This window comes from Leucopleurus acutus, assembly GCF_964270905.1.
Source record: "Leucopleurus acutus genome assembly, chromosome: 1".
In the NCBI taxonomy this organism is placed as follows: domain Eukaryota; kingdom Metazoa; phylum Chordata; class Mammalia; order Artiodactyla; family Delphinidae; genus Leucopleurus; species Leucopleurus acutus.
The window spans coordinates 125,269,298-125,294,679 of record NC_139142.1 but is presented as its reverse complement, the minus strand read 5'-3'; the positions used below and the strand labels follow the sequence as shown (position 1 = coordinate 125,294,679).

Below are 25,382 nucleotides of genomic sequence, written 5' to 3'. Positions count from 1 at the left end.
TATCATGTATGTATGTATCCCTAAAAGCATAGTAGTTTCCTTTTTCATATTTTTGATTTTATTAGAGTAGTAGCACTCTGAATACTTTCCTCTGTGACATGCTTTTTGCTTAATGTTATATTTGTAAGGTCGATCTGTAATAAGACATTTTACAGATGCATAGTTTTCCCTTCATCTGCAAATGTTGTAATACCATAATTTATGTATTTATCCTTCTTAATAGATATTAGTGTTGTTTCCAGGTTTTTGCTATAACCAATTGATAAACATTCTTGCTATGTTTCCTGATATACGTGTATGAGTGTATCTCTAAGGTTCATATTTTGGGATTGAATTGCTGGGTCATGTGTTATTTTTCCTGTTGTTAGTGACACTGATATGAATTTCTTCTTGATTCTTGGGTACATAACTGGTGAACTATTTTATTTGAGTTATTTGCATATTGTCCACAAGGAGGACATGTTTATACTTTCCACCCTGCTTATAGTTATCTGGTCTTTTTTGCTGATAATCTTATTATGGTGCGACTCTTCATTGCCAAAACTGATATCTATCATGCTCTGATTGGTGCATTAACACTCCTTGACCATTTGCCACGTATAGAGTACCATACAGGGTGTCACGATAGGTCGAAAGAAAAAAAGCATTGCTTCTGATATTAACAATGGAATATTTCTTAAAACAAAAAAAAATAATGCACGTAACAGGATATTATAGATCCCCATACCAAGGAGTCAGAGTCCTTATAGTCTGGCTTGTGATTTGGTACGTTAGCTTGTAACCCTAGACAGATTATTTAATCCTTCTGAAAATATTTTCTCATGTTTAAAAATTGGAATAACAGTATTTGCCTTACCTATCTGATAAATATATTATGAAAATAAAATGAGATAGTAGTTATCAAAGCACTCAGAAAAGTTTTCATCATTAATACAGAGTGTTATTTAACGTTCATGGAATCATGCATTTGTGGCTCTCTGATATCACATTTTGTGTGTTAACTACAGTATGCCATTTCAGGCATCTACTGTGTTAGATACTCTGCTATGCATTAGAAATGTAGTTTTTCTTAAAAAGCTCACTTTACTAGCAAAAGGGAACAAGAAATAATTAGAACAGGGTGGTGCTCATCATTCTAATGCTCTGATTTGTTGTTAGTCCTAGCAGGGAATTGAAGTGTACAGATCACCTGAGACGTCATAGAAACTATAGCCATTGAAGGAATAACAGGCTTGATTGTGTAGCAGTAAATTGGCCTATACACTGTAAATGTCATTTTATCATTCTCCTGTAGCATTCACAACTAAATTAGAAGTGCATCCTTTTCCTAGCAGATTCTCTTTGGAAATGTACAGCGAAGAGCACAGGTACACTTTTAAGGAAAAAGAATTTCTAGTCATCTGGAAAATATTTGCAATATAAGTGATATTTTTTCAGCCAGTTTTAAGAAGCTGGGGATTAAAACAGTCATAGTTTGGTTATGGTTGTGGTGATGTTGATGGTGATGGGACATTTGAGAGTAATGTGCCTGTAAATGAATTCTACCCACCAGTGCAAAAGTTAGTGCTTCTGTGTCACTACCTAAGAGCTATCTCTGCACGCATACAGCCTCTGAAGCTTTAGGAGATGCCTATATTCCATATTCCAGGCAGAGATGCTGTGCTTCTCAAGTTCAGTGGTTGTATTAGTCAGGGTTTTCCAGAGAAACAGAACCAATAGGACACACACACACACACACACACACACACACACAGAATGAGACAGTGAGAGATAATGACGTGGGGGGGATTGATTTACTTTAAGGAATTGCTTTACATGATAGTGGAAGCTGGCAAGTCTGAAATCTGTGAGGTGGTGCTGGCAGGTTGCAGATTCAGGTAAGAGTTAATGCATCTGAAATCTGCAGTGCTGGGCAGCAAGCTAGAAACTAAGGCAGGTTTCTGTGTTATAGTCTTGAGGCAGCATTGCTGCTTCCAGAAACCTGTCTTTGCTCTTAAGGCCTTTAACTGATTGAATGAGAGCCACCACATTATGGAGGGCATTCTGCTTTACTCAAAATCTACAGACTTAAATACTAATCACATCTAAAAAATAGCTTCATAGCAATATCTAGTTCAGTGTTTGACCCATCAGCTGGGCAAAATATCTTAGCCAAGTCAACACATGCAATTAACCATCACAGTGGATATTAGCCTTCAGAGTTCTAGTCAACAATTAGTATTATCCAGAGCCTGTCCATAGCATGTAGGTAATCACATTATTTTCTGTGAAGATAATCAATAACCAAATATCTCAGAATGTGAGGCCCTGAGCTTCAGTCTAATCCTAGGATATTATGTGTTTCATTCTAGAATGTGAAATTCTATAGGATTTACATAGACTCCTTCCAGGTGAGGCCTGCCACTACTCTCCAGCTCTTCTCCCCTTGAAGTTAGGGTTGATGCTACTCTCTTGGCATCTGTTTGGCTGAAGGGCTACATTCTACCCCAGGTTCTCCAGGTTGTACACATAACTGCTCTAATACTGGTGCAGATCCTCTGCAGTCCCAGACCAGAGCCAGTAATGCAAACTGTTCAGCCTTCCGAGAATTTAAACTCAGACTAGAGTGCTAGGAAGTGCAATTGATTTTCTTACTTTTCCTTGGCTGAAACCCTCTTTGCAAATGTTTCAAGCAACCTTCCTTCCTGTCCAGCTGGAGTACTTTTTGATATTTCTTTAGAAGTAGTAGCTGGATCCATCAAACCTCCTCCCTGGTGTTATTTAGTGCTTGCATTGTGCCCAGCATGAGCTCAAGAGGATCAGAAGAAATATTTAGTTGCGGTCCTCACACTCTGGAAGCTTACAATCTAGTTAGGGGACATGAAACTGATGCTTATAGTGAAGCTTACCAAAGAGAAAACATTTATCTGGTTCATTTTATATTAAAAACCAAAGGAGGAGAGGAAAGACACAGAAGCAAGAAGAACTACAATCCTGAAGCCTGTGGAATAAAACCCACATTCACAGAAAGATAAACAAGATGAAAAGGCAGAGGGCTATGTACCAGAAGAAGAAACAAGATAAAACCCCAGAAAAACAACTAAATGAAGTGGAGATAGGCAACCGTCCAGAAAAAGAATTCAAAATAATGATAGTGAAGATGATCCAGGACCTCGGAAAGAGAATGGAGGCAAAGATCAAGAAGATGCAAGAAATGTTTAACAAAGACCTAGAAGAATTAAAGAAAAAACAAACAGAGATGAACAAAACAATAACAGAAATGAAGAATACACTAGAAGGAATCAATAGCAGAATAACTGAGGCAGAAGAACGGATAAGTGACCTGGAAGTCAGAATGGTGGAATTCACTGCTGCAAAACAGAATAAAGAAAAAAGAATGAAAAGAAATGAAGACAGCCTAAGAGACCTCTGGGACAACATTAAATGCAACAAGATTCACATTATAGGGGTCCCAGAAGGAGAAGAGAGAGAGAAAGAACCAGAGAAAATATTTGCAGAGATTATAGTCGAAAACTTCCCTAACATGGGAAAGGAAATAGCCACCTAAGTCCAGGAAGCACAGCGAGTCCCATACAGCATAAACCCAAGGAGAAACACACCGAGACACATAGTAATCAAATTGGCAAAAATTAAAGACGAAGAAAAATTACTGAAAGCAGCAAGGGAAAAATGACAAATAACATACAAGGGAACTCCCATAGGGTTAACAGCTGATTTCTCAGCACAAACTCTACAAGCCAGAACGGAGTGGCATGATCTACTTAAAGTGATGAAAGGGAAGAACCTACAACCAAGATTACTCTACCCAGCAAGGATCTCATTCAGATTTGATGGAGAAATCAAAAGCTTTACAGACAAGCAAAAGCTAAGAGAATTCAGCACCACAAAACCAGCTCTACAACAAATGCTAAAGGAACTTCTCAAAGTGGGAAACACAAGAGAAGAAAAGAACCTACAAAAATAAACCCAAAACAATTAAGAAAATAGTCATAGGAATATACCTATTGATAATTACCTTAAACATGAACGGATTAAATGCTCCAACCAAAAGACATAGGCTTACTGAATGGATACAAAAACAAGACCTGTCTATATGCTGTCTACAAGAGACCCACTTCAGACCTAGGGACACATACAGATTGAGAGTGACGGGATGGAAAAAGATATTCCATGCAAATGGAAGTCAAAAGAAAGCTAGAGGAGCAATACTCATCTCAGATAAGATAGACTTGAAAATAAAGAATGTTACAAGAGACAAGGAAGGACACTACATAATGATCAAGAGATCAATCCAAGAAGAAGATATAACAATTATAAATATATATGCACCCAACACAGGAGCACCTCAATACATAAGGCAACTGCTAACAGCTGTAAAAGAGGAAATCAACAGTAACACAATAATAGTGGGGGACTTTAACACCTCACTTACACCAATGGACAGATCATCCAAAATGAAAATAAATAAGGAAACAGAAGCTTTAAATGACACAATAGACTAGATAGATTTCATTGATATTTATAGGACATTCCATCCAAAAACAGCAGATTACACTTTCTTCTCAAGTGCGCATGGAACATTCTCCAGGATAGATCACATCTTGGGTCACAAATAAAGCCTCAGTAAATTTAAGAAAATTGATATCATATCAAGCATCTTTTCTGACCACAACGCTAGGAGATTAGAAATGAATTGCAGGTGAAAAAACGTAAAAAACACAAACACATGGGGCCTAAACACTACGTTACTAAGTAACCAAGAGATCACTGAAGAAATCAAAGAGGAAATCAAAAAATACCTAGAGACAAATGACAATGAAAACACAACAATCCAAAACCTATGGGATGCAGCAAAAGCAGTTCTAAAAGGGAAGTTTATAGCTGTACAAGCCTACTTCAAGGAACAAGAAAAATCTCAAATAAACAATCTAACCTTACACCTAAAGGAACTAGAGAAAGAAGAACAAACAAAACCCAAAGTTAGCAGAAGGAAAGAAATCATAAAGATCAGAGCACAAAAAAATGAAATAGAAACAAAGAAAACAATAGCAAAGATCAATAAAACTAAAAGCTGGTTCTTTGAGAAGATAAACAAAATTGATAAACCATTAGCAAGACTCATCAAAAAAAAAAGGGAGAGGACTCAAATCAATAAAATTAAAAGTGAAAAAGAAGTTACAACAGACACTGCAGAAATACAAAGCATCCTAAGAGACTATTACCAGCAATTCTATGCCAATAAAATGGACAACCTGGAAGAAATGGACAAATTCTCAAAAAGGTATAACCTTCCAAGACTGAACCGGGAAGAAATAGAAAAATGAACAGACCAATCACAAGTTACAAAATTGAAACTGTGATTAAAAATCTTCCAACAAACAAAAGTCCAGGACCAGATGGCTTCACAGGTAAATTCTATCAAACATTTAGAGAAGAGCTAACACCCATGCTTCTCAAACTCTTCCAAAATATTGTGGAGGAAGGAACACTCCCAAACTCATTCTATGAGGTCACCAACACCCTGATACCAAAACAAGACAAAGATACTACAAAAAAAGAAAATTACAGACCAATATCACTGATGAATATAGATACAAAAATGCTCAACAAAATACTAGCAAACAGAATCCAAGAACACATTAAAAAGATCATATACCATGATCAAGTGGAATTTATCCCAGGGATGCAAGGATTCTTCAATATACACAAATCAATCAATGTGATATACCATATTAACAAATTGAAGAAATAAAACCATATGATCATCTCAATAGATGCAGAAAAAACTTTTGACAAAATTCAACACTGATTTATGGTAAAAACTCTCCAGAAAGTGGACATAGAGGGAACCTACCTCAACATAATAAAGGCCATATACAACAAACCCACAGCAAACATCATTCTCAATGGTGAAAACCTGAAAGCATTTCCTCTAAGATCAGGAACAAGACAAGGATGTCCACTCTCTCCGCTATTATTCAACATAGTTTTGAAAGTCCTAACCACAGAAATCAGAGAAGAAAAAGAAATAAAAGGAAAGAAATTGGGAAAGAAGAAGTAAAACTGTCACTCTTTGCAGATGACACGATACTATACATAGAGACTCCTAAAGATGTCACCAGAAAACTACTAGAGCTAATGAATGAATTTGGTAAAGTAGCAGGATACAAAATAAATGCACAGAAATCTCTTGCATTCCTATACACTAATGATGAAAAATCTGAAAGAGAAATCAAGGAAACACTCCCATTTACCATTGCAACAAAAAGAATGAAATACCTAGGAATAAACCTTCCTAGGGAGACAGAATACCTGTATGCAGAAAACTGTAAGACTCTGATGAAAGAAATTAAAGATGATACCAACAAATGGAGAGATATACCATGTTCTTGGATTGCAAGAATCAATACTGTGAAAATGACTATACTACCCAAAGCAATCTACAGATTCAATGCAATCCCTATCAAATTACCAATGACATTTCTTATTGAACTAGAACAAAAAATCTTAAAATTTGTATGGAGACACAAAAGACCCCGAATAGCCAAAGCAGTCTTGAGGGAAAAAAACCAAGCTGGAGGAATGAGACTCCCTGACTTCAGACTATACTACAGAGTTACAGTAATCAAGACAATATGGTACTGGCACAAAACCGGAAATAGATCAGTGGAACAAGATAGAAAGCCCAGAGGTAAACCCACGCACGTATGGTCAACTAATCTATGACAGAAGAGGCAAGGATATACAATGGAGAAAAGACAGTCTCTTCAACAAGTGGTGCTAGGAAAACTGGACAGGTACATGTAAAAGTATGAAATTAGAACACTCCCTAACACCATACATAAAAATAAACTCAAAATGGATTAGAGACCTAAATGTAAGACTGGACACCATAAAACTCTTAGAGGAAAACATAGGCAGAACACTCTATGACATAAATCACAGCAAGATCTTTTTTGATCCACCTCCTAGAGTAATGGAAATAAAAAGAAAAATTAACAAATGGGACCTAATGAAACTTCAAAGCTTTTGCACAGCAAAGGAAACCATAAACAAGACAAAAAGACAACCCTTAGAATGGGAGAAAATATTTGCAAATGAATCAACGGACAGAGGATTAATCTCCAGAATATATAAACAGCTCATGCAGCTCAATATTAAAAAAACAAACAACCCAATCCCAAAATGGACAGAAGACATGAATAGACATTTCTCCAAAGAAGACATACAGATGGCCAAGAAGCACATGAACAGCTGCTCAACATGACTAGTCATTAGACAAATGCAAATCAAAACTTCCATGAGGTATCACCTCACACCAGTTAGAATGGGCATCATCAGAAAATTTACAAACAACAAATGCTGGAGGGGTGTGGAGAAAAGGGAACCTTCTTGCACTGTTGATGGGAATTAAACTGATACAGTCACTATGGAGAACAGTATGGAGGTTCCTTAAAAAATTAAAAATAGAATTACCATATGACCCAGCAATCCCATTACTGGGCATATACCCAGAGAAAACCACAATTCAAAAAGACACATGCACCCCAATGTTCACTGCAGCACTATTTACAATAGCCAGGTCATGGAAGCAACCTAAATGCCCATATACAGACGAATGGATAAAGAAGATATGGTACATATATACAATGGAATATTACTCAGCCTTAAAAGGGAACAAAATTGGGTCTTTTGTAGAGATGTGGATGGATCTAGAGACTGTCATACAAAGTGAATTAAATCAGAAAGAGAAAAAGAAATATCGTATATTAACACATATATGTGGAACCTATAAAAAGGGTACAGATGAACCGGTTTGCAGGGCAGAAATTGAGACACAGATGTAGAGGACAAACGTATGGATATCAAGGGGGGAAAGCGGTGGGGGGGGTGGGGGTGTGATGAATTGGGCGATTGGGATTGACATGTATACACTGATGTGTATAAAATTGATGACTAATAAGAACCTGCTGTATAAAAAAATAAATAAAATTTAAAAAAAACAACCAAAGGATATTTGCTTATTAACTGGACGTTTTAGGCCACAGACATGAGCAGTTTAATCTCATTGATCAGCTTATTAGAAGTGATCCATTTTTTGAGTCATTAGATTCCTAACTTAATTAAAGAAGGAAAGCTGCTATAGTTATTTGAAGGTATAGTGAAAAGATTAGGACTCTTGCTTCTTAAAGAAACAAGATTATAAGGGAATATGTACTAAAGTCTATAAAATCATAGTGTAGATTATACAAAACCAAAATAGCATAATAATTTTATTACTAAGTTTATAATTGTACCTATTCTAAAACAGTACTATCTCATTCTAGTCAGAAATAGAATTTAGTAAATTCCATATTTCTATTTTGTCCTCTTAATTGATTAAAAACACTGTTTAGAAAATTGTGATTGAGAACAGAACTATCTTAAGTTTTCTTTTTTAAACAAACTGCAAGTAGATGTTTTACATATTTGCTTTTACTTAGAAAAAAACACTTAGAAAAATACAACTTGGGTGTAGTACCATGTGGTGTAAACAACTGAACTATTTTACTTTTTACTTTCCTATGAATGAGCCAGTATATATTTATTACTGGAGTTCCAGCTGTAAAATTCAGGTAAGGGGTTTAAATATACCCTAGAGTATTATTTAAAAATAAATTTGTTTCTTTCAAGTAGAATACCAACCTTGGTCTATGACATTTAGGGGAGAAATTAAAATATTAAACTTCTGTTACCTAGTAAACTGAAAATAAAATAAAAGTTAAATAAATACACAGCAGAAAAATACATATACAAAATCACAACGTCTAAAAGGACAAACAGTCTCCTGTTCTCTCCTGCAGGAGCTTTATCAGCAGTGGGTAAGTAATTCCACCTCTAGGGCAGTCCTAGTACTCAAAAATGTAAACAAGTATGTACTTTGTTTATATCAAGAAATATGCAGCATGGTTTATACTTCTTCACAGATATCCAACAACTAAATGAATTGTTTCAGTGCACCAGTAGGGGACAGCAAAGAGCCCTTAGAGTTTTTCAGAACAGAATTGGCATTGAGATATGTTTATTTGATGTGTTAAATCCTTTTTAGACTTCTTTACCTACCACAACACTCTCTAAAGTGAATGAATTGCAGAGACAGTGGAATAAAATATCTTGTGTGCTCAAACTATATTGGGGGATAGTTTTTCTGTCTAATCTGCATATATTTTTAATGGAATGTTTGCTTAGGCTATTTCTTGGCAGAGTTTTAATAGTCAGAATATAAATGGCATCATTTAAAGACTGTACTGCTTGGCTGGAAAAGCCTTAAAATTACAGGAGAAAATGCTTGGTGACAGCTTCTCTCAAACTTTTTTTTCCTCAGACGTATGCTCAAGTTTTGCAGTAGTATTGCTAGGCTAATTTTGTATTTCGATCCTTCAGCTTTCACTATTTACAAGTACGTAGTGTTTTGGAAGCTAAAATATTTATCTATTTGATTTAATGCTAAAGTTTTAATTCACCTCAAAGTTTTGGTATTTCCAAATTTATACATGTTTGAATTTACTCATTTTAAAAATATTAAGTCTATATTCCTTTCTATGTTTACTAAATTGACTAAATTGACTAGATTTCTATGTTTACTAAATTGACTGTTTGGAAATTCAATCCTTGATTTGATACTCAATTACATGGAGTTTCATTCCTACCAACTTCCTGTAATACTATCCCTATGGGTAAAAATATTAGTGGTCAAACTCTGCTGGAGAAAGCATAGGCACCGTGATTCACATAGTTAAATGTTCATTTAGTAGAGCTGGAGTGAAAAAATACTGTTTCAACTTGAAATGCTAGAAGATTGTTGTTCTTGTGTTACTCATTCATGCAAATTGGAGAAGGTATAATTGAAACAAGGTTGGCAGTGTTTGAGGCAGTGTGCTGCAGCTGAGCTCAGCTTAAAGGTCGCTGGAAATCAAGTGCTTTGTAAGTGAAGGCATTTTGACTACAGACGATTCAAGACATTTTGTAAACGTCAGTCTCGGGAATGGGCCGTCTTTTTCTTTCCGTGATATCTGGTCTCTAAGGTTTTACTTAGGATAAAGACTACGACTTCTGAGCTCTTTTAGGCACCACAAATGATTTTTTCTTTCGATGCAGTGCAGCTGCTTCTAGCCTGTCTACCGACAGAGATCTTTGTTATGACTTTCAGCCCTTAACATGTTTGGAAATGAGAACAAATGGCACAAAGCTTACGATTGCACTTTGCAGCCAGAAGAAGCAATACTTATCCTGTGTCAGAAACCTCTGGAGATGATTCGGATAGCAGTGTTCACATGTGCTTCACGAGACCAACACGGACTTCAACGTCTAACGTGGTTCAAATGAAGCTGACTCCCAGACAGACTACACTACCTCCGTTAATAAAGGAAAACGTTAAGTCTCAGGAAGGATCATCTGTTCCTTCACCTGAAAATGTTAATAAAAAGAGCAGCTGTCTGCAGATTTCACTACAGCCAACAAGGTACAGTGGATGTCTTCAGTCTGGCAATGTCTTAGCTGATGGTGATGATGCTTCATTTACTTGTGTCTTGAAGGATGGCAGTGCTGTGGTTGATAATGAACTGAATGCTGTGGATGATGGTAACCTCTTGAGCAGTCCTGCCATTTGCAGTGGTAGCCTTAGTCACTTCTCAGCCAGTGAGAATGGGTCTTATAGCAGCAACGGTAGTGATTATGGGTCATGCACAAGTATCACCAGTGGAGGTTCATACACCAACAGTATCATCAGTGATAGCAGTGGTTATACTTTTCCACCAACTGATGATACCTTTTTTGGTGGAAATTCATCTTCTGACAGCATCTCCAATAGAAGTTTGCCAAACAGGAATACTACTCCATGTGAAATTTTTTCGAGAAGTAGAAGTACAGTTCCCTTTGTCCAGCATGACCTGGATCGTGGACTAGAGATTATGAAATTGCCTGTGAGCAGGAACTTGAAAATTCCACTAAAACGTTGTTCATCCTTAGTCATTTTTCCTAGGAGTCCTTCAGATACCCCACCAACTTCTCTAACAAGTACAGGTACTCCTCCAAGCAAAGGATCCTATCAGACCTCACACCAGTTTATTATTTCTCCTAGTGAAATTGCCCACAATGAAGATGGCAGTAGTGCTAAGGGATTTCTTTCAACAGCTGTCAATGGACTTCGGTTATCTAAAACAATCTGTACTCCCAGAGAAGTAAGAGACATACGACCTCTTCACAGCTCATTACAAAAGAAAATTGTTATTGCAAATAATAGTCCAAATCAGACTGTCTGTGAAAAGTCATCTGAAGGATATTCTTGCGTTTCAGTGCATTTCACCCAACAAAAAGCAACTGCATTAGATTGTGAAACAGCAAATGGTGATTGTAGACCAGAGATGTCAGAAATTAAGCTTAATTCTGATTCAGAGTATATTAAGCTTATGCACAGGACATCTGCATGTTTACCATCTTCCCAAAATGTAGATTATCAAATAAATATCAATGGACAGTTGGAAAGACCACATTTACAGATAAACAAAAACCATGCTCTTTTACAAAGAAGTATTTCATTGGGAGGAACTTATCCAAATGTTTCCTGTTTATCCAGCCTTAAGCACAGTTGTTCTAAGGGGGGACCATCTCAATTACTCATAAAGTTTGCATCTAGAAATGAAGGGAAAGTTGATAATTTAACAAGAGACAGCAACAGAGATTTCACAAATGAACTATCTAATTCTTTACAGCATTCTTGTAAGGTAAGTCTCCTTTGGTCTTGGTAAATGTTATTTTATACTAGAATGGCTCTATGAAATATTTGGTTAAAATTTATTATGACTTGGCAGCTTTATATATTTTCTTGGTCCTTAGCTAGCAAGCACTGTGGAGTCATGAACTTTATATTTGTAAATCTGAAAAAATGCCCAGTAGTTTTTCACTCTATTTGTTATTTTATCAATGTAGAAAATATGTATTTAAAAAAACTTTCCAAAGTGATTTAAGCCATAAAACATTTCTGTCACATAAAAACAAGCTAAAATAATAATTTATTTGATAACATTTTGCCTTCATATGTTTTCCCTCAAGTGGCATGGTATTTTAATGTCTAACTCCGTATTTTATTCCTACTTTCAAAAATGCTCATTTTGTGTTCTCCCCTCCTTAAGCATTGTGAAAAAAAGTAAAATATAGAAAGCCACTCAAAGTATTAAACAGTAAAAAGTCTACATAAAAATGTGAAAATCTTCTTATAAGTGAACATAGAGAAAATGTTTCTTTAAAATACATATATTTATTTGATCATCGATAAAAACTGTTATGCTGAATGTTTAAAGCAGAGGAAAAATAAATGTTATCTGCATTTGTATATACCCTTAACCACAGGAATTTTGTTTCCACCCTATTTTTCTTTAGCTACCAGTTAAGTGTGCCTTCTAAAATGTAACTCACTCAACAATATTGAATTCTAAATTTTGTATTTTTAAATTTGGTTTCAATTGCTAGGTATTTTCCATAATTCTCTAATTACCCAATTAATTTGTTATTTTGGTAATTTTGCTTTATTATATTAGTAATTTAACTCTAGTGAATCTTAACCAAAACAGTTTTTTAATGTAATTTGGCCTTTCCAAAGTATTTTAAGTGTTTTGAACTTAAATAGATTTTTTAAATTTCTGTATTTGGAAGATCTTGCCAGATTTCTGCAAATGAAAAAAATGTTTCTGACTAAACCAATTTTAGATGACAGTACATAATAGTTTGGGGGAAAAAAACTTATCTGTTTTTCTGTGTTTGTATAACAAAATCAATATTAAAGATTCTTTTAACACTTCTGGGCAAATAAAATATTAAGTAATTGCTAGTTTGTTTTCTCTCTTTTGAAGTCTGATAAATATAATTCTTGTTATCCAATGCCCAGATGTTAATATAAGCAGCTACTTTACTGAGGATGAATAAAGATCACATTTCAAATTCTGATGTATGTTTTAGAATTATTAATTCCACTTACAAAACTTTTAAAACACCAGCTGTTAGGAGATTATAATCCATTCAGTTGTCTTGTCTTCTAAAAAAAAGCAATTAAGTGATACTATGAAGAAATACATTAATAGTTTGCTAATTGTACGACATGTACCTTGTAAATTTATTTTACATTTAATGAAATAATTAACCTGAAAGGAAAAATTAACCTAGAAATATTTCTAGAAATATCCTTTAAATAGTTGATTTTGTGGTAATATTATAGTTTGTTGTTGTTGATGCTTTTGAAAAAATGGTATTTTTAATGTTTTTTTAAAAAGTGTGACTGCCTTTTGCGTGGCTAAAAGATACACTTTTATTGGCTTTATTTAAAATTAGGTAAGCTAACTTAAATATTTTTTTGTGACAGCCAAATGCCTAGCTTTCTGCAGATTCTATTTTTTTGATAGATTATTGGATTATAAAATAGTTCGGAAGTGTGTCATTTGCTGGAGAGCTTTAAATTGTTCCTCCTTTTAATGTTTATTAAACAGCTGTCTATACAAGAATTGTAAACAATATAGGACCATTACATTTAACACATACTGGATCTAAATTGATCTAATTGTTTACTGGTAAATCAAGGGCTTGTTTTAAGAGGAAAAATAGTAATGTTGTTTTTTCTAAACATAGCAGTGACAACAATAATGGGGTTTTAGAAATAATCCTGTGTTTATCAATAATTATATATTAATCTAATTATAGTGGTATATTGTAACTCATTTATAAATAAACAGCTCCCAAAATATTTCCCATGACTCCAGTTAGTCTGGGTTAGTATTCTGATATGCTGAGTCTGGATTCACATTTAACAAGTTGATATTAGAGTAGCATTTAGTAATGTCAGCTATCTGTACCCAGCAGCCATGAAATTAAATCACTGCTTTGGTCAGGGACCCTGGTTTCTAAAGCACTGAGAGGTCTACAGATTCTTTTCTTCTGTGTTTAGCTACCAGTCTCTAGGAGAATAGTATCCAGTTTCTAGCTCTCTATAATCAACAGCTCATTACTGGCTAATTTTTTAAATTTAGTGAGAACTTTTACCTGTATCTGCGACTGGGGTTCTGTGTGTTGTTTACAAGTGGGGATGAAGATGAGACTTTGTATTCCACATAATAATGTTGATTTCACTTATTGCCATCAAAGAGCATAACAATAACAATAACATAACAATAACTGGCATATATTTATTATATATATTTTTTGAGAGACAATGTTACTTTTGTAAAGGCTTTATAATGACTTTTGATCTGAAAGTAGATATTTGATATTTTAACATTGTGTGTATTGTCAGCTCGATCAAGAGCTAAGATGGTTTTTATACAGTTACAGAAATTACCATTCAGATTTCTAAAATCTGTGCAATAGTTAGTTTACTCTATTATTATTTTATTTTTCCCTATCTATTGTTTTTTTTAAATTTCATGTATTGTTAGGATGCTCAGAAATTTCATTGCCCTATTATTTAAAATACCTTAGCATTTGCCTAAGCTTGTATATGTCTTCCATACTTCATGTATATGCATGCTTTTATCAGAAATTTTGACTTTACATTTTTCTTTTTATTATAAACGTTTTTGTTTATTTTCTGTTATTTAATCCTAGGTAGATAAATTGCTTAAGCCTAGTGTAGAAGAACTTTAAACAACTATGTTTCAATTCTTTCAAAGCCTTTAAAACTAATCTCAAGAATTTAGATTTCAATAATATATTTAGCTGTTCTTCCCAAAACAACTGTTTTAAATATTTACTATTTTTAGTGTTCCATTATTTTCTTAGTCCTTATTTTATTAACTTTAGCAGAATATTTAGAGACATTTGGTTAAATTTATTTTGAACACTTAATCTTTCCTATAAAAATCAATATAGTTTATAAGTATTAACCTTAAAACTGTAATGCAACAATGTTAATGACCAGTTTTAGAAACCTGGTGAGAGGTGTGTGCATGTATATGTACATTTCTTAGAACTGAAGAACTAAAATATTAATTTCAGGGTGGTTCAGCGAGGTGAATTGTTTGCTTCAGAAATACTTTGTATTTCTCTGTAGACGTGTCTTTAATTCATTCATCTGGCACATGTTTGAGTGCCTACTGTTTGCCAGTCACTGACTCAAGTTCTGGGAATAAAAGATACTGAAGCACAGTTTCTACTTGGGGGAACTCCCATCCTAGTTAGAGACACACTGGTAGATAAAAAAAATTCCAGTCTAAAGTGTGATGTACTAAAATAGAGCTGTATATGAGAAAGTGAGAAAGATGCAGTGTGACTCTAGCACAGGGAGTCCAGGGATGTGGGAGGAGATAATATGCTGGTAGTGGGTGGGAGTCCCATTGCATGGAGCACGTCATGCTGAAAGAAAGCAGTGTGTCTCCTGCTAACAGAGAATAGTTAGGCAACGGAAGTCGTTATTTGAGAGTGTGACATGCTCACTTTTATGTTTTTAGATGATACTTTCTTATGACACCATGGATTATAAGTGAATTAAAGTTTTCTTAACTTGGATGGCCAGGTGAATAGTGACATCATGAACTAAGATAGGGAATTCAGGAGAAGGGGCCAGATTGGGAGGGCAAAGAAAAAACCATGCGTCATTAAGTTTCTGTACCGAGAAGCTGCCCTGGTAGTACTGCTGTCAAGTAAGGTAGTTGGAGATACAGGCTCAGGACTCAGGAGAGAAGTGAGAGCTGGAAATGTAGCTTGGGAGTCATGAGTCTAGTCAAAGACTTAGGTAAGGATGAATTGAAAAAGCATGAAAGTGAGATGGGAGGAGTGATAAATCAGAATTCTGGGGACTACCAACTTTGGAGAAACAGTGGAAGAGGAGATAAAAAGGAGTCCAAGAAAGAGCCACTGGAGGAGGAGAGAGGCCAGGAGAGCTTGGAGGCCTGAAAGCCAAGGGAAGGGAAAGTTCAAGGTGAGCAGCATACAGTGCCATGGAATTTAGGTATCCATTGAGTGTAAGAGGTCCTTGGTGACTTTAGTAAAAGTAGGCTCAGGGGCATAGTGTAAAAGCCTGGTTGAAGAAAGAATGAAACAGGTGAGGAAGCAAAAACAGCAGGCATAGCTTGTTTGCTCAATGTCATAAAAATAGTCATGAGTTAGTATAGGCAAGGTATATATTTAATGGCTATTATATAGAATACATGGTATTATGTGGTTATAATTGCGTAAGACAAACTGTCCCCAAGGATATTGCAGCCTGTTCTCTAGGAGGAGAAAAGGTCTGTGGCTCTCTGTTCTTTCACCTTGGAAGTAAAGAATAAGTGAGCATGGGCAGTGAAAACTGAAATGGAGACTGAGCAATATGAAATGAAGGGAACAAACAATTAGGAGTGAAAGCGTGAAACCACCTCTGAGTAGTCACAGCTCTTGGCGAGCAGCATTATCCTAACGTTCTTCTACCCCTCCCTACCACCCAAAATAAGACAAGCCAAAAATAGAGCTTCCAGGTAGAAAACAGGTCAGGGTTTAAGGCCTCTTCCTAGAAACGGCTTGGAGAAGAGGCACCTCTGTCTTGCCGTCACCGGCTTCTTCCAGCATATGGAGCCCACCGTGTGCTACCTGTGGTGAGGCCTGGCCCTTCTAGATCCACTCTCCCTTTATGTTATGGGTGACAGGGAACAGGATGAACTAGGAAAAGCCAGGACCGGAGGCTGTATGGGCAGAAGGGGCTTGGCAGAGTCCCTGGGTGTGGCCAGCCAACGTGTTGAGGTCAGGAGGGTGGTTAGCAGGAGTGAATGAGTGCTGAGAAGGGCATCCGATGATCTTGCCAACAAATACACAAAATACCTGAAGTCTTGCTCAAGTGTGTGGTTCGGTATTCTTTGTTGGCCAAGTGGGAGACTGGAAGACTATGGTCAGGTGAAGACCGACATTTAGAGATAGCCTGTAAACAAGAGGTGAGCCGATGTGCCCTGGTTTAGTGAGATATCTGGGGGGAGACTCTCAACATAGCAGCAGTTGTCGGGAAGCAATTTTACCTTCGCTGAGATTTCACAAAACTTTTTAAATATAACTAGAGCAGATCTGAGAACTTGGAAGGGCAAGCAGCTAGCATGTTTATATACCTGGTAGCCCAATTCATGGATGGGTCATAACAAAGACCTTGACCAAGAGATCCCATGATGTTTCTAGTCAGGGTTCTAGGATATCTTGGCAGAGGGCTGTGGTGATCATGACTTCTCTTGACTTAGATGTATTACATCTAAGATAAAAACCATAACACTGTGAAACGTTTTGTGATGTACCTTAATAGATGAAATATTACCAAGCAAGAAGTTTACATCAAGGATATTGGTGGTACAATGGACAATGTCTTTATGTTCATCAAGTACGGAAACATTCTTAATGTTTACATTAAAACATTCTTAATTTTTATCTTTCATCGCTCTTACAAAAGCTGAGTATAACATTTTATGATATAGCTAAAATAATATTATCTAGGACTACTTCCTTTTTTTAATGAAATAGCTCTTTTTATTTATTTATTTTGGCTGTGTTGGGTCTTTGTTGCTGTGTGCGGGCTTTCTCTAGTTGTGGCGAGCTGGGGCTACTCTTCGTTGCGGTGCACGGGCCTCTCATTGCGGTGTCTTCTCTTGTTGCGGAGCATGGGCTCTAGGTGCGTGGGCTTCAGTAGTTGCAGCACACGGGCTCAGTAGTTGCAGCACATGGGCCCTAGAGCACACGGGCTTCAGTAGTTGCAGCACACGGGCTCTAGGGCACGTGGGCTTCAGTAGTTGTGGTGCACAGGCCCAGTAGTTGTGGCTTGCGGGCTCTAGGTGTGCAAGCTTCAGTAGCTGTGGTGCACGGGCTTAGTTGCTCCATGGCATGTGGGATCTTCCTGGACCAGGGATTGAACCCATGTCCCCTGCATTGGCAAGTGAATTCTTAACCACTGCGCCGCCAGGGAAGTTCCTAGGACTACTTCCTTTTTTTTCCTCTTTCAAATATTTGTTGGTAAGCTGCCTTCTAATGCTTTAAGGATTGCAACCGGACAATGGCTTATTAAGTTGTCATTTGGACTACTGATTTTCAAATTTTCATGTGTGTGTACATCTCCTAGAGATCTTGTTAAAAGGCAGATTTTGGTTCAGTAGGTCTGGAGTGGGGCCTCAGGGTTCCATATTTCTAACGTGCTCCCAGGTCATACCAATGCTGCTAATTCCTCAAACGCACTTTGAGAAGCAAGGCTTAAGACAATTTTTTTAAATGAGAACAGTAATACAGTTCATCGTTGAAGTATCCAGTGAGTCCCTCTTCCACTTTTACATAAAGAAGAACCATAGGTATGCTGTGGCCAGGGCTAAAATAATTTGCAAGGAGTTTTAAATCCTCTTGGACATTTAGACTAGTTATTGATTGAGACCATGTGATGCAGAAGAGATTGTTTGGACCAACAAACATTCAAGAGCAAGATTGTCTGCCTGTCTCACAAAAGAACTTTAGTATGACTCTTGCAGAATTGTGACTATTAAATCTTCTAGGATTACATTTTAGTTTCATTTAAGAAGTTAAAAATATTGGTCTATAAGGTATGCAGTTCTGCTTAAAGAAATCTCTTGAATTCATTATGGCTGTAATTCTGGTTTGTGTTGTTTTTGAAATTGTTGCCTACATTAACTTTTTCCCCTCTCAGCATGAGATTTGAAAAATATGCAATGGAAATGTATTTTTCTTAACTATTCTGGCTTACTCAAGCAATAGCTTCTATCTTCCTCTTTGTGAACACTTTCAATCTTTCCAATATACTTTCCTGTAGCAGTGCCAGTTTAGGGTACTATTGAGAGTGTTTGAATCTTACATTGGCTTATGTAATGAAATGAAACACCGTCTATAATTAATGCTTACTTATGAGCTATCCTCTTGATAGATCTATAGGGAGAAAGTTTAAAAATCCTTTGTGTGTAACTTTGTAATGCTACTTAAAAGTATATATCCATTCTCAAGCATAAATCACTATATGAAAATCTTAGGAACTGTTCTTCCGTTGGAGCAGTTGAAGACATTTTATCGGTAGCTGGGTTTTTGTGGTCTTCATGGCTGCTTGTGGCTTAGCCTAACTTCAGGGAGCCTAATAACACATTAAACATTTCAGGTAAGCAATGAGAAAAAGGAAGCATAGCAAGAAAAAAGTTAAAGATAGGGAGATAGATAGGCAGGCAGGCCGGCAGGCAAATGTATTGATAAATTTTCCAGAATTGATTGAGTTCTAGAGAAGGGATTAGGCAAATGGGTAATCTTTTCTGGGCTCTAATTTACTAGAATGAAATTCCCTAAATCAGAGACTTTTTTGTCTTATTCACCGCTATATCCTTTGTACCTAGAACAGTGCTTAGCTCAAAATAGACACTCAGTAAGTATTTATTAAATTAATGACTGAAGCCAAGGGGACCCTTTGGAATGGGGTAGAGACAACTAGAATCTAGATGAGGGTGACCACACAGCCTTGCACAGATAACCAAACTAGGATATTTGAGGGATGACTGTAATGATGAGTGGAAGCTTCTTTTTTTTTTCAGATCCCGGCTAGCTTTTATTTTATTTTTATTTTTTTAACATCTTTATTGGAGTATAATTGCTTTACAATGGTGTGTTACTTTCTGCTTTATAACAAAGTGAATCAGTTATACATATACATATGTTCCCATATCTCTTCCCTCTTGCATCTTCCTCCCTCCCACCCTCCCTATCCCACCCCTCTAGATGGTCACAAACCACCGAGCTGATCTCCCTGTGCTATGCGGCTGCTTCCCACTAGCTAGCTGTTTTACGTTTGGTAGTGTATGTATGTCCATGCCACTCTCTAACTTTGTCACAGCTTACCCTTCCCCCTCCCCATATCCTCAAGTCCATTCTCTAGTACGCCTGTGTCTTTATTCCAATCTTACCCCTAGGTTCTTCATGACCTTTTTTTTTTTCTTAGATTCCATATATATGTGTTAGCATACGGTATTTATTTTTCTCTTTCTGACTTACTTCACTCTGTATGACAGACTCTAGGTCCATCCACCTTACTACAAATAAATCAATTTCGTTTCTTTTTATGGATGAGTAATATTTCATTGTATATATGTGCCACATCTTCTTTATCCATTCATCTGTTGATGGACACTTAGGTTGCTTCCATGTCCTGGCTATTGTAAATAGGGCTGCAATGAACGTATTGGTACATGACTCTTTTTGAATTATGGTTTGCTCAGGGTATATGCCCAGTAGTGGGATTGCTGGGTCGCATGGTAGTTCTATTTTTAGTTTTCTAAGGAACCTCCATACTCTTCTCCATAGTGGCTGTATCAATTTACATTCCCACCAACAGTGCAAGAGAGTTCCCTTTTCTCCACACTCTCTCCAGCATTTATTGTTTCTAGATTTTTTGATGATGGCCATTCTGACCGGTGTGAGATGATATCTCACTGTAGTTTTGATTTGCATTTCTCTAATGATTAGTCATGTTGAGCATTCTTTCATGTGTTTGTTGGCAATCTGTATATCTTCTTTGGAGAAGTGTCTATTTAGGTCTTCTGCCCATTTTTGGATTGGGTTGTTTGTTTTTTTGTTATTGAGCTGCATGAGCTGCTTGTAGATTTTGGAGATTAATCCTTTGTCAGTTTCTTCATTTGCAAATATTTTCTCGCATTCTGAGGGTTGTCTTTTCGTCTTGTTTATGGTTTCCTTTGCTGTGCAAAAGCTTTGAAGTTTCATTAGGTCCCATTTGTTTATTTTTGTTTTTATTTCCATTTCTCTAGGAGGTGGGTCAACAAGGATCTTGCTGTGATTTATGTCATGGAGTGTTCTGCCTATATTTTCCTCTAAGAGTTTGATAGTGTCTGGCCTTACATTTAGGTCTTTAATCCATTTTGAGCTTATTTTTGTGTTTAGGTGTTAGGGAGTGTTCTAATCTCATACTTTTACATGTACCTGTCCAGTTTTCCCAGCACCACTTACTGAAGAGGCTGTCTTTTCTCCACTGTATATTCTTGCCTCCTTTAGTGGAAGCTTCTTGATGCTTCATCCTCTGCTTGAAAGAGTGGCACCCTTTAATGAATACCTTGTCCCTGGGGTGGATGCCAATGGAATATTATGACTGTGACTCAAGGATTAGTTTCCACAGTGGAGTCTGATTCATAGCCTACATATTCCACTAACTAGTACCGTAGAAGTACGTGTCTGGGTAGAGGCTCAGATCAAGTTTTCTGAAAAGAAGATTGAATGGGCCAAAAGTTTTAAGGGTATTTAAACAAAGGCCATTTGACTGGCTTTAAGTTTATCATTGTTTAATAAAATGACTTCATTTCAGACTTGATGTAAGAGCTGGCTTCTCAGTGTTGTTCCCGGAATTTCAAGTAACTGTTTTAGCTAAGAATGACCTTTACCTTTTGTACCAAGACTGAAAGACTGAACCCTCTTAAGGAGTCACAGAGCTTAACGCAAACTCAAGTCATCTTCAAAGCAAATGAGTTTAACAAGTATTTATCAGAAATAGAATATGTGCCTGCTGCGAGTGGCAAATATTATTCCTGGCTTTGAAGAGTTTCTAATTTAGATGAGAAGACAGCATTATCCATTTAAAAAAAGAACCAGAGAACAGTAAAATAATATATAATAATGTCCGTATACCTACTTCAGGCAGGTGAACGCCTAAACTCTGAGCTATGTGATCGTCTCTATAATTTTTAACTAATTTAAATTTTTATCAAGATGACACATGTGCCTGTTTTAAAAATCAGGTGTTTTTTTCTTTGAAGATTTCCTTTCTGCCTTTTTCTCTGTGTTCTCTCTTCCCAGAATTCCTGTTAGCCAAAGTTTGCACCTCCCAGATTGATCTTATAATTTACTTTTCTCTCCTGTTTTCTGTTTCTTTGCCTCCTTATTCTACTTTCTGGAATATTTCCCTCAGTTTTTTCTTCTCTTTAATTTTAAAATTGTGGTTATTTTAATTTCTCAAGTTCTATCTTGTTTTTTGATGATTCCCTATTCTTATTCTTGTTTTATAAGTGTAATCGTTTATCTCTCTGAGAATATTTTACTTAAGGCTTTTTCTTTTAAGTTTTGTTATGGGTCCTACATTGTCTCTGGTTCCTGTGGGCCGTTTTGCTGTTGTTGTTGTTTGTTCCTCTTTGTTATTAGACATCATCCTCCAGGTGGCTGGTGAACCTTGGCTGTCTATTCCTGTTTGAGAGTGAGTCACTATGAAGTTATCTGGAGGCTCTGTAATTCTGTGGGGCTTTTCAAATGGTACACTTCATTGTAGGGAGACTTCTAACTGTCAGTATCTGGAGGTCTTTTCTCAAAGGTCAGTTTGTTTCTCCAGAGAAGAAACTTGCAACGATTGCCCAGTTATGTTTTATAGCCCTGGTTAGTGATAAACTAGAAATGGAGGTGATTTCTTTCATAGGTTCTGAAACTGAGTTAGTTCAAGGTAAACCATGCCTTAAAAGTGATATTTACTTATCAAATTCTTAAGGTACTGATTATAATTTAATTAATATAGTCAGTAAGGTGCCTGATTTTCATATCTATTGTCTGAAATACATTGTGTATATTCTAGAAGTGAAGATGCTCGTAGAAAGACCAAATTTAAACATCCTTTATAAAAGAATCTGTAGTTTCCTTAACACATCTCCCAACCTTTTACATTCTTGGCAATATATTTAAATGTAAATGTGTGTGCCTGTCCTCTGAGAAAGAGGATAGACCTGTTAAAACTGTGTTTGGGTACAGGAGAGAAGGAAGAGGAGACCAAAATGACCCCCTAATGGAGAAGAACATTGGGTGCGTACTGTCACACTAGAACCTGAAACCTCATCACTGATTGTTTTAACTTGGACAAAATCCTGATATATTCTTTTTAAACTCTTAACCCGATATCTGTAAAAGTTTAAATCAGTCAGCATACGTTATATACCACATTTCAAAAAACTCTCTGAGATAGTGATTATCTCCACATTAGAAATAAGAGAACAAGCTCAGAAAAGTTAAAATGATGTAGTCAGGATCGTAAGTCTAGTAAATGTTCTGTTACTTACTTACTTACTCAGCTCTGTTATGTACTCTAAAGCCCTTTTCTACATTTCTAACCAAGAGGAATTCATTTTTCACTACAATAGGGGGAATCTACAGGATAAATAAAGCTGCTTGGGGAAGGTTATTTTAGTAAAAATAGCATCATACAGAACAAAAAGAGAGTTGTCTAAAGGAAAGTTTCCACTTGGGCTGACTGCAATCTAATGACTAACTTTTACTCTCTGAAAAAGTCCTGATCAAGTCCTGTTTGCTTGCCATTGTTGAGTGAAAGTGAGGTTCAGGGATTATTTAAGCCTATTTCTAGAGAACCAGTTTATCTCTGAAACTTTTATTTTTCTATTCTTCTGACTTGTGACCCAACACTTATAACTACTTTCTTCTTTCTGATTAATTTTATTGATCAAATATCACATACTGTGTGTTTCTACCTCCTGCAACTCTTTGAGTTTCACTATGTTCTTTTCCTTCAATAACTATTATAAACTACCTAAATCGTTGGAAGCTGTGTCTTTTCTTCCCTAATATTTTAAAACTTTTTATTGTGGAAAATTTCAAACACACACAAAAGTAGAAAGAATAATGCAGTGATCCCCCCGTGTGAGCCCCCAGTGAATTCCCAATTTCAATAATTACCAACATTTTGTCCATCAGGTCATCCGTCTTTTCCCATCCCTTTTTTTTTTTAATTATTATTTTTTTTTTTGGAGTATAGTTGATTTACACTTTTGTGTTAGTTTCTGCTGTACAGCAAAGTTAGTCAGTTAGACATACCCATATATCCACTCTTTTTTAGATTCTTTTCCCATGTAGGTCATTACAGCATATTGAATAGTTTCCTGTGCTATTCAGCAAGTTCTTATTAGTTATCTATTTTATATATAGTAGTGTGTAAGTGTGTATATGTCGATCCCAATCTCCAAATTTATTCCTCCCCCCGGTAACCACAAGTTTGTTTTTAACATCTGTGACTCAATTTCTATTTTGTAAATAGGTTCCTTTGTACCATTTCTTTAGAGTCCACATATAAGTGATATCATATGATATTTGTCTTTCTCTGTCTGACTTACTTAACTCAGTATGACAATCTCTGGGTCCATCCATGTCACTGTCAATGGCATTATTTCGTTCTTTTTTATGGCTGAGTAATGTTCAGTAATTGTATATATGTACCACATATTCTTTATTCATTCCTCTGTTGATGGACATTTAGGTTGCTTCCACATCCTCCCCTCCTTTTTTTCTGTAAGTTTTTTTTAAGTAAATCCCATACAGCATGGAATTTTACCCATAAATACTTCAGAGTGTATCTGTAATGGAGAAGGACCTTTTAAATATACCAAAGTACCATTCAATTATCACACTTAACAAAATTAACAATAGTTCTAAACTGTTTTGACTGGATCTCTTTCTAAGTCATCTAGGTCACTTTAGTGTTGACATAACTCAAGATGGATTCTTCTCCTTTAACATGTGTCTGTCTAATTCTTCATCTATGTTATGATCTTCATTTCACTTTGGGGCTGAGCGTGCCAATTATTTAGCATAGGATTTTCTGTGTCTTTAATCAGACATTTTTTGATAATACATTTATTATCGATGTAATTGAGGCTGTATTCTGGAACCTAAAAGTAAGGTTAGAGTTAGGACTTAGAATTGATCACCTAACTACACCTTACCTCCACCTTAATCGCCACAAGTCTTCAGTGAGCTGGGATACCTTACCTTCCTCATTCCCCAGTAGAGTGAAAATGTGCTCTATAGTGAATTAGCTGTATTAATTCCTCTTAAAGCTTCTCTGCGTCTTAATTTCATGTTTAGGGAACATGAAGTGTATGAAACTTGGTGAAGTTATTTTGAGGACTGGAAATTCGATATCTGTTTGGCTAATAGTTGGTGCTCAGTAAAAAGTGGCTATTATTATCTGCCTTATAATATTGTTGTGAGAGTTTATGAAGGTGTGCTGTACACTAAAAAGTGACACAGTGCATAACATAATAATAATTGTTTTATATATGTACAATCTGAATCATATATAAATCTAAGAATCCAGGTTAACAGTTAAGTAATAGTAAATTCATGAAAAGAACATTTTAAAAAGTAATGCAGGGACTTCCCTGGTGGTCCACTGGCTCAGATTCAGTGCTCCCAATGCAGGGGGCCCGGGTTCGATCCCGGGTCAGGGAACTAGATCCCACATGCCGCAACTAAAGATCCCACATGTGGCAACTAAGATCCCGTGTTCTGCAACTAAATACAGACTAGAAATCTAGGGAAGCACTTCTTCCTAAGACTCTAAATTAAAGATCATGATACATTTTTCAACTGAATATGGT

General features: G+C 36.2%; 1 protein-coding gene across 5 annotated transcripts in view; it reads left to right on the top strand.

Moving 5' to 3' along the window:
- NEDD4 (NEDD4 E3 ubiquitin protein ligase) overlaps positions 1-25,382 on the top strand; it is a gene marked incomplete at both ends in the record, with an annotated part of 157,151 nt that overhangs the window by 47,889 nt on the left and 83,880 nt on the right. For 4 of the 5 annotated variants that reach the window (XM_082846363.1, XM_082846361.1, XM_082846362.1 and 1 more), the window contains one exon: positions 10,218-11,762. The exons of the other annotated variant lie outside the window; for it this stretch is intronic. In XM_082846363.1, the coding sequence (XP_082702489.1) occupies positions 10,218-11,762 (1,545 nt within the window). Of the gene's footprint in view, positions 1-10,217; positions 11,763-25,382 lie in introns of those variants that run through there. 5 annotated transcript variants of the gene reach the window in all.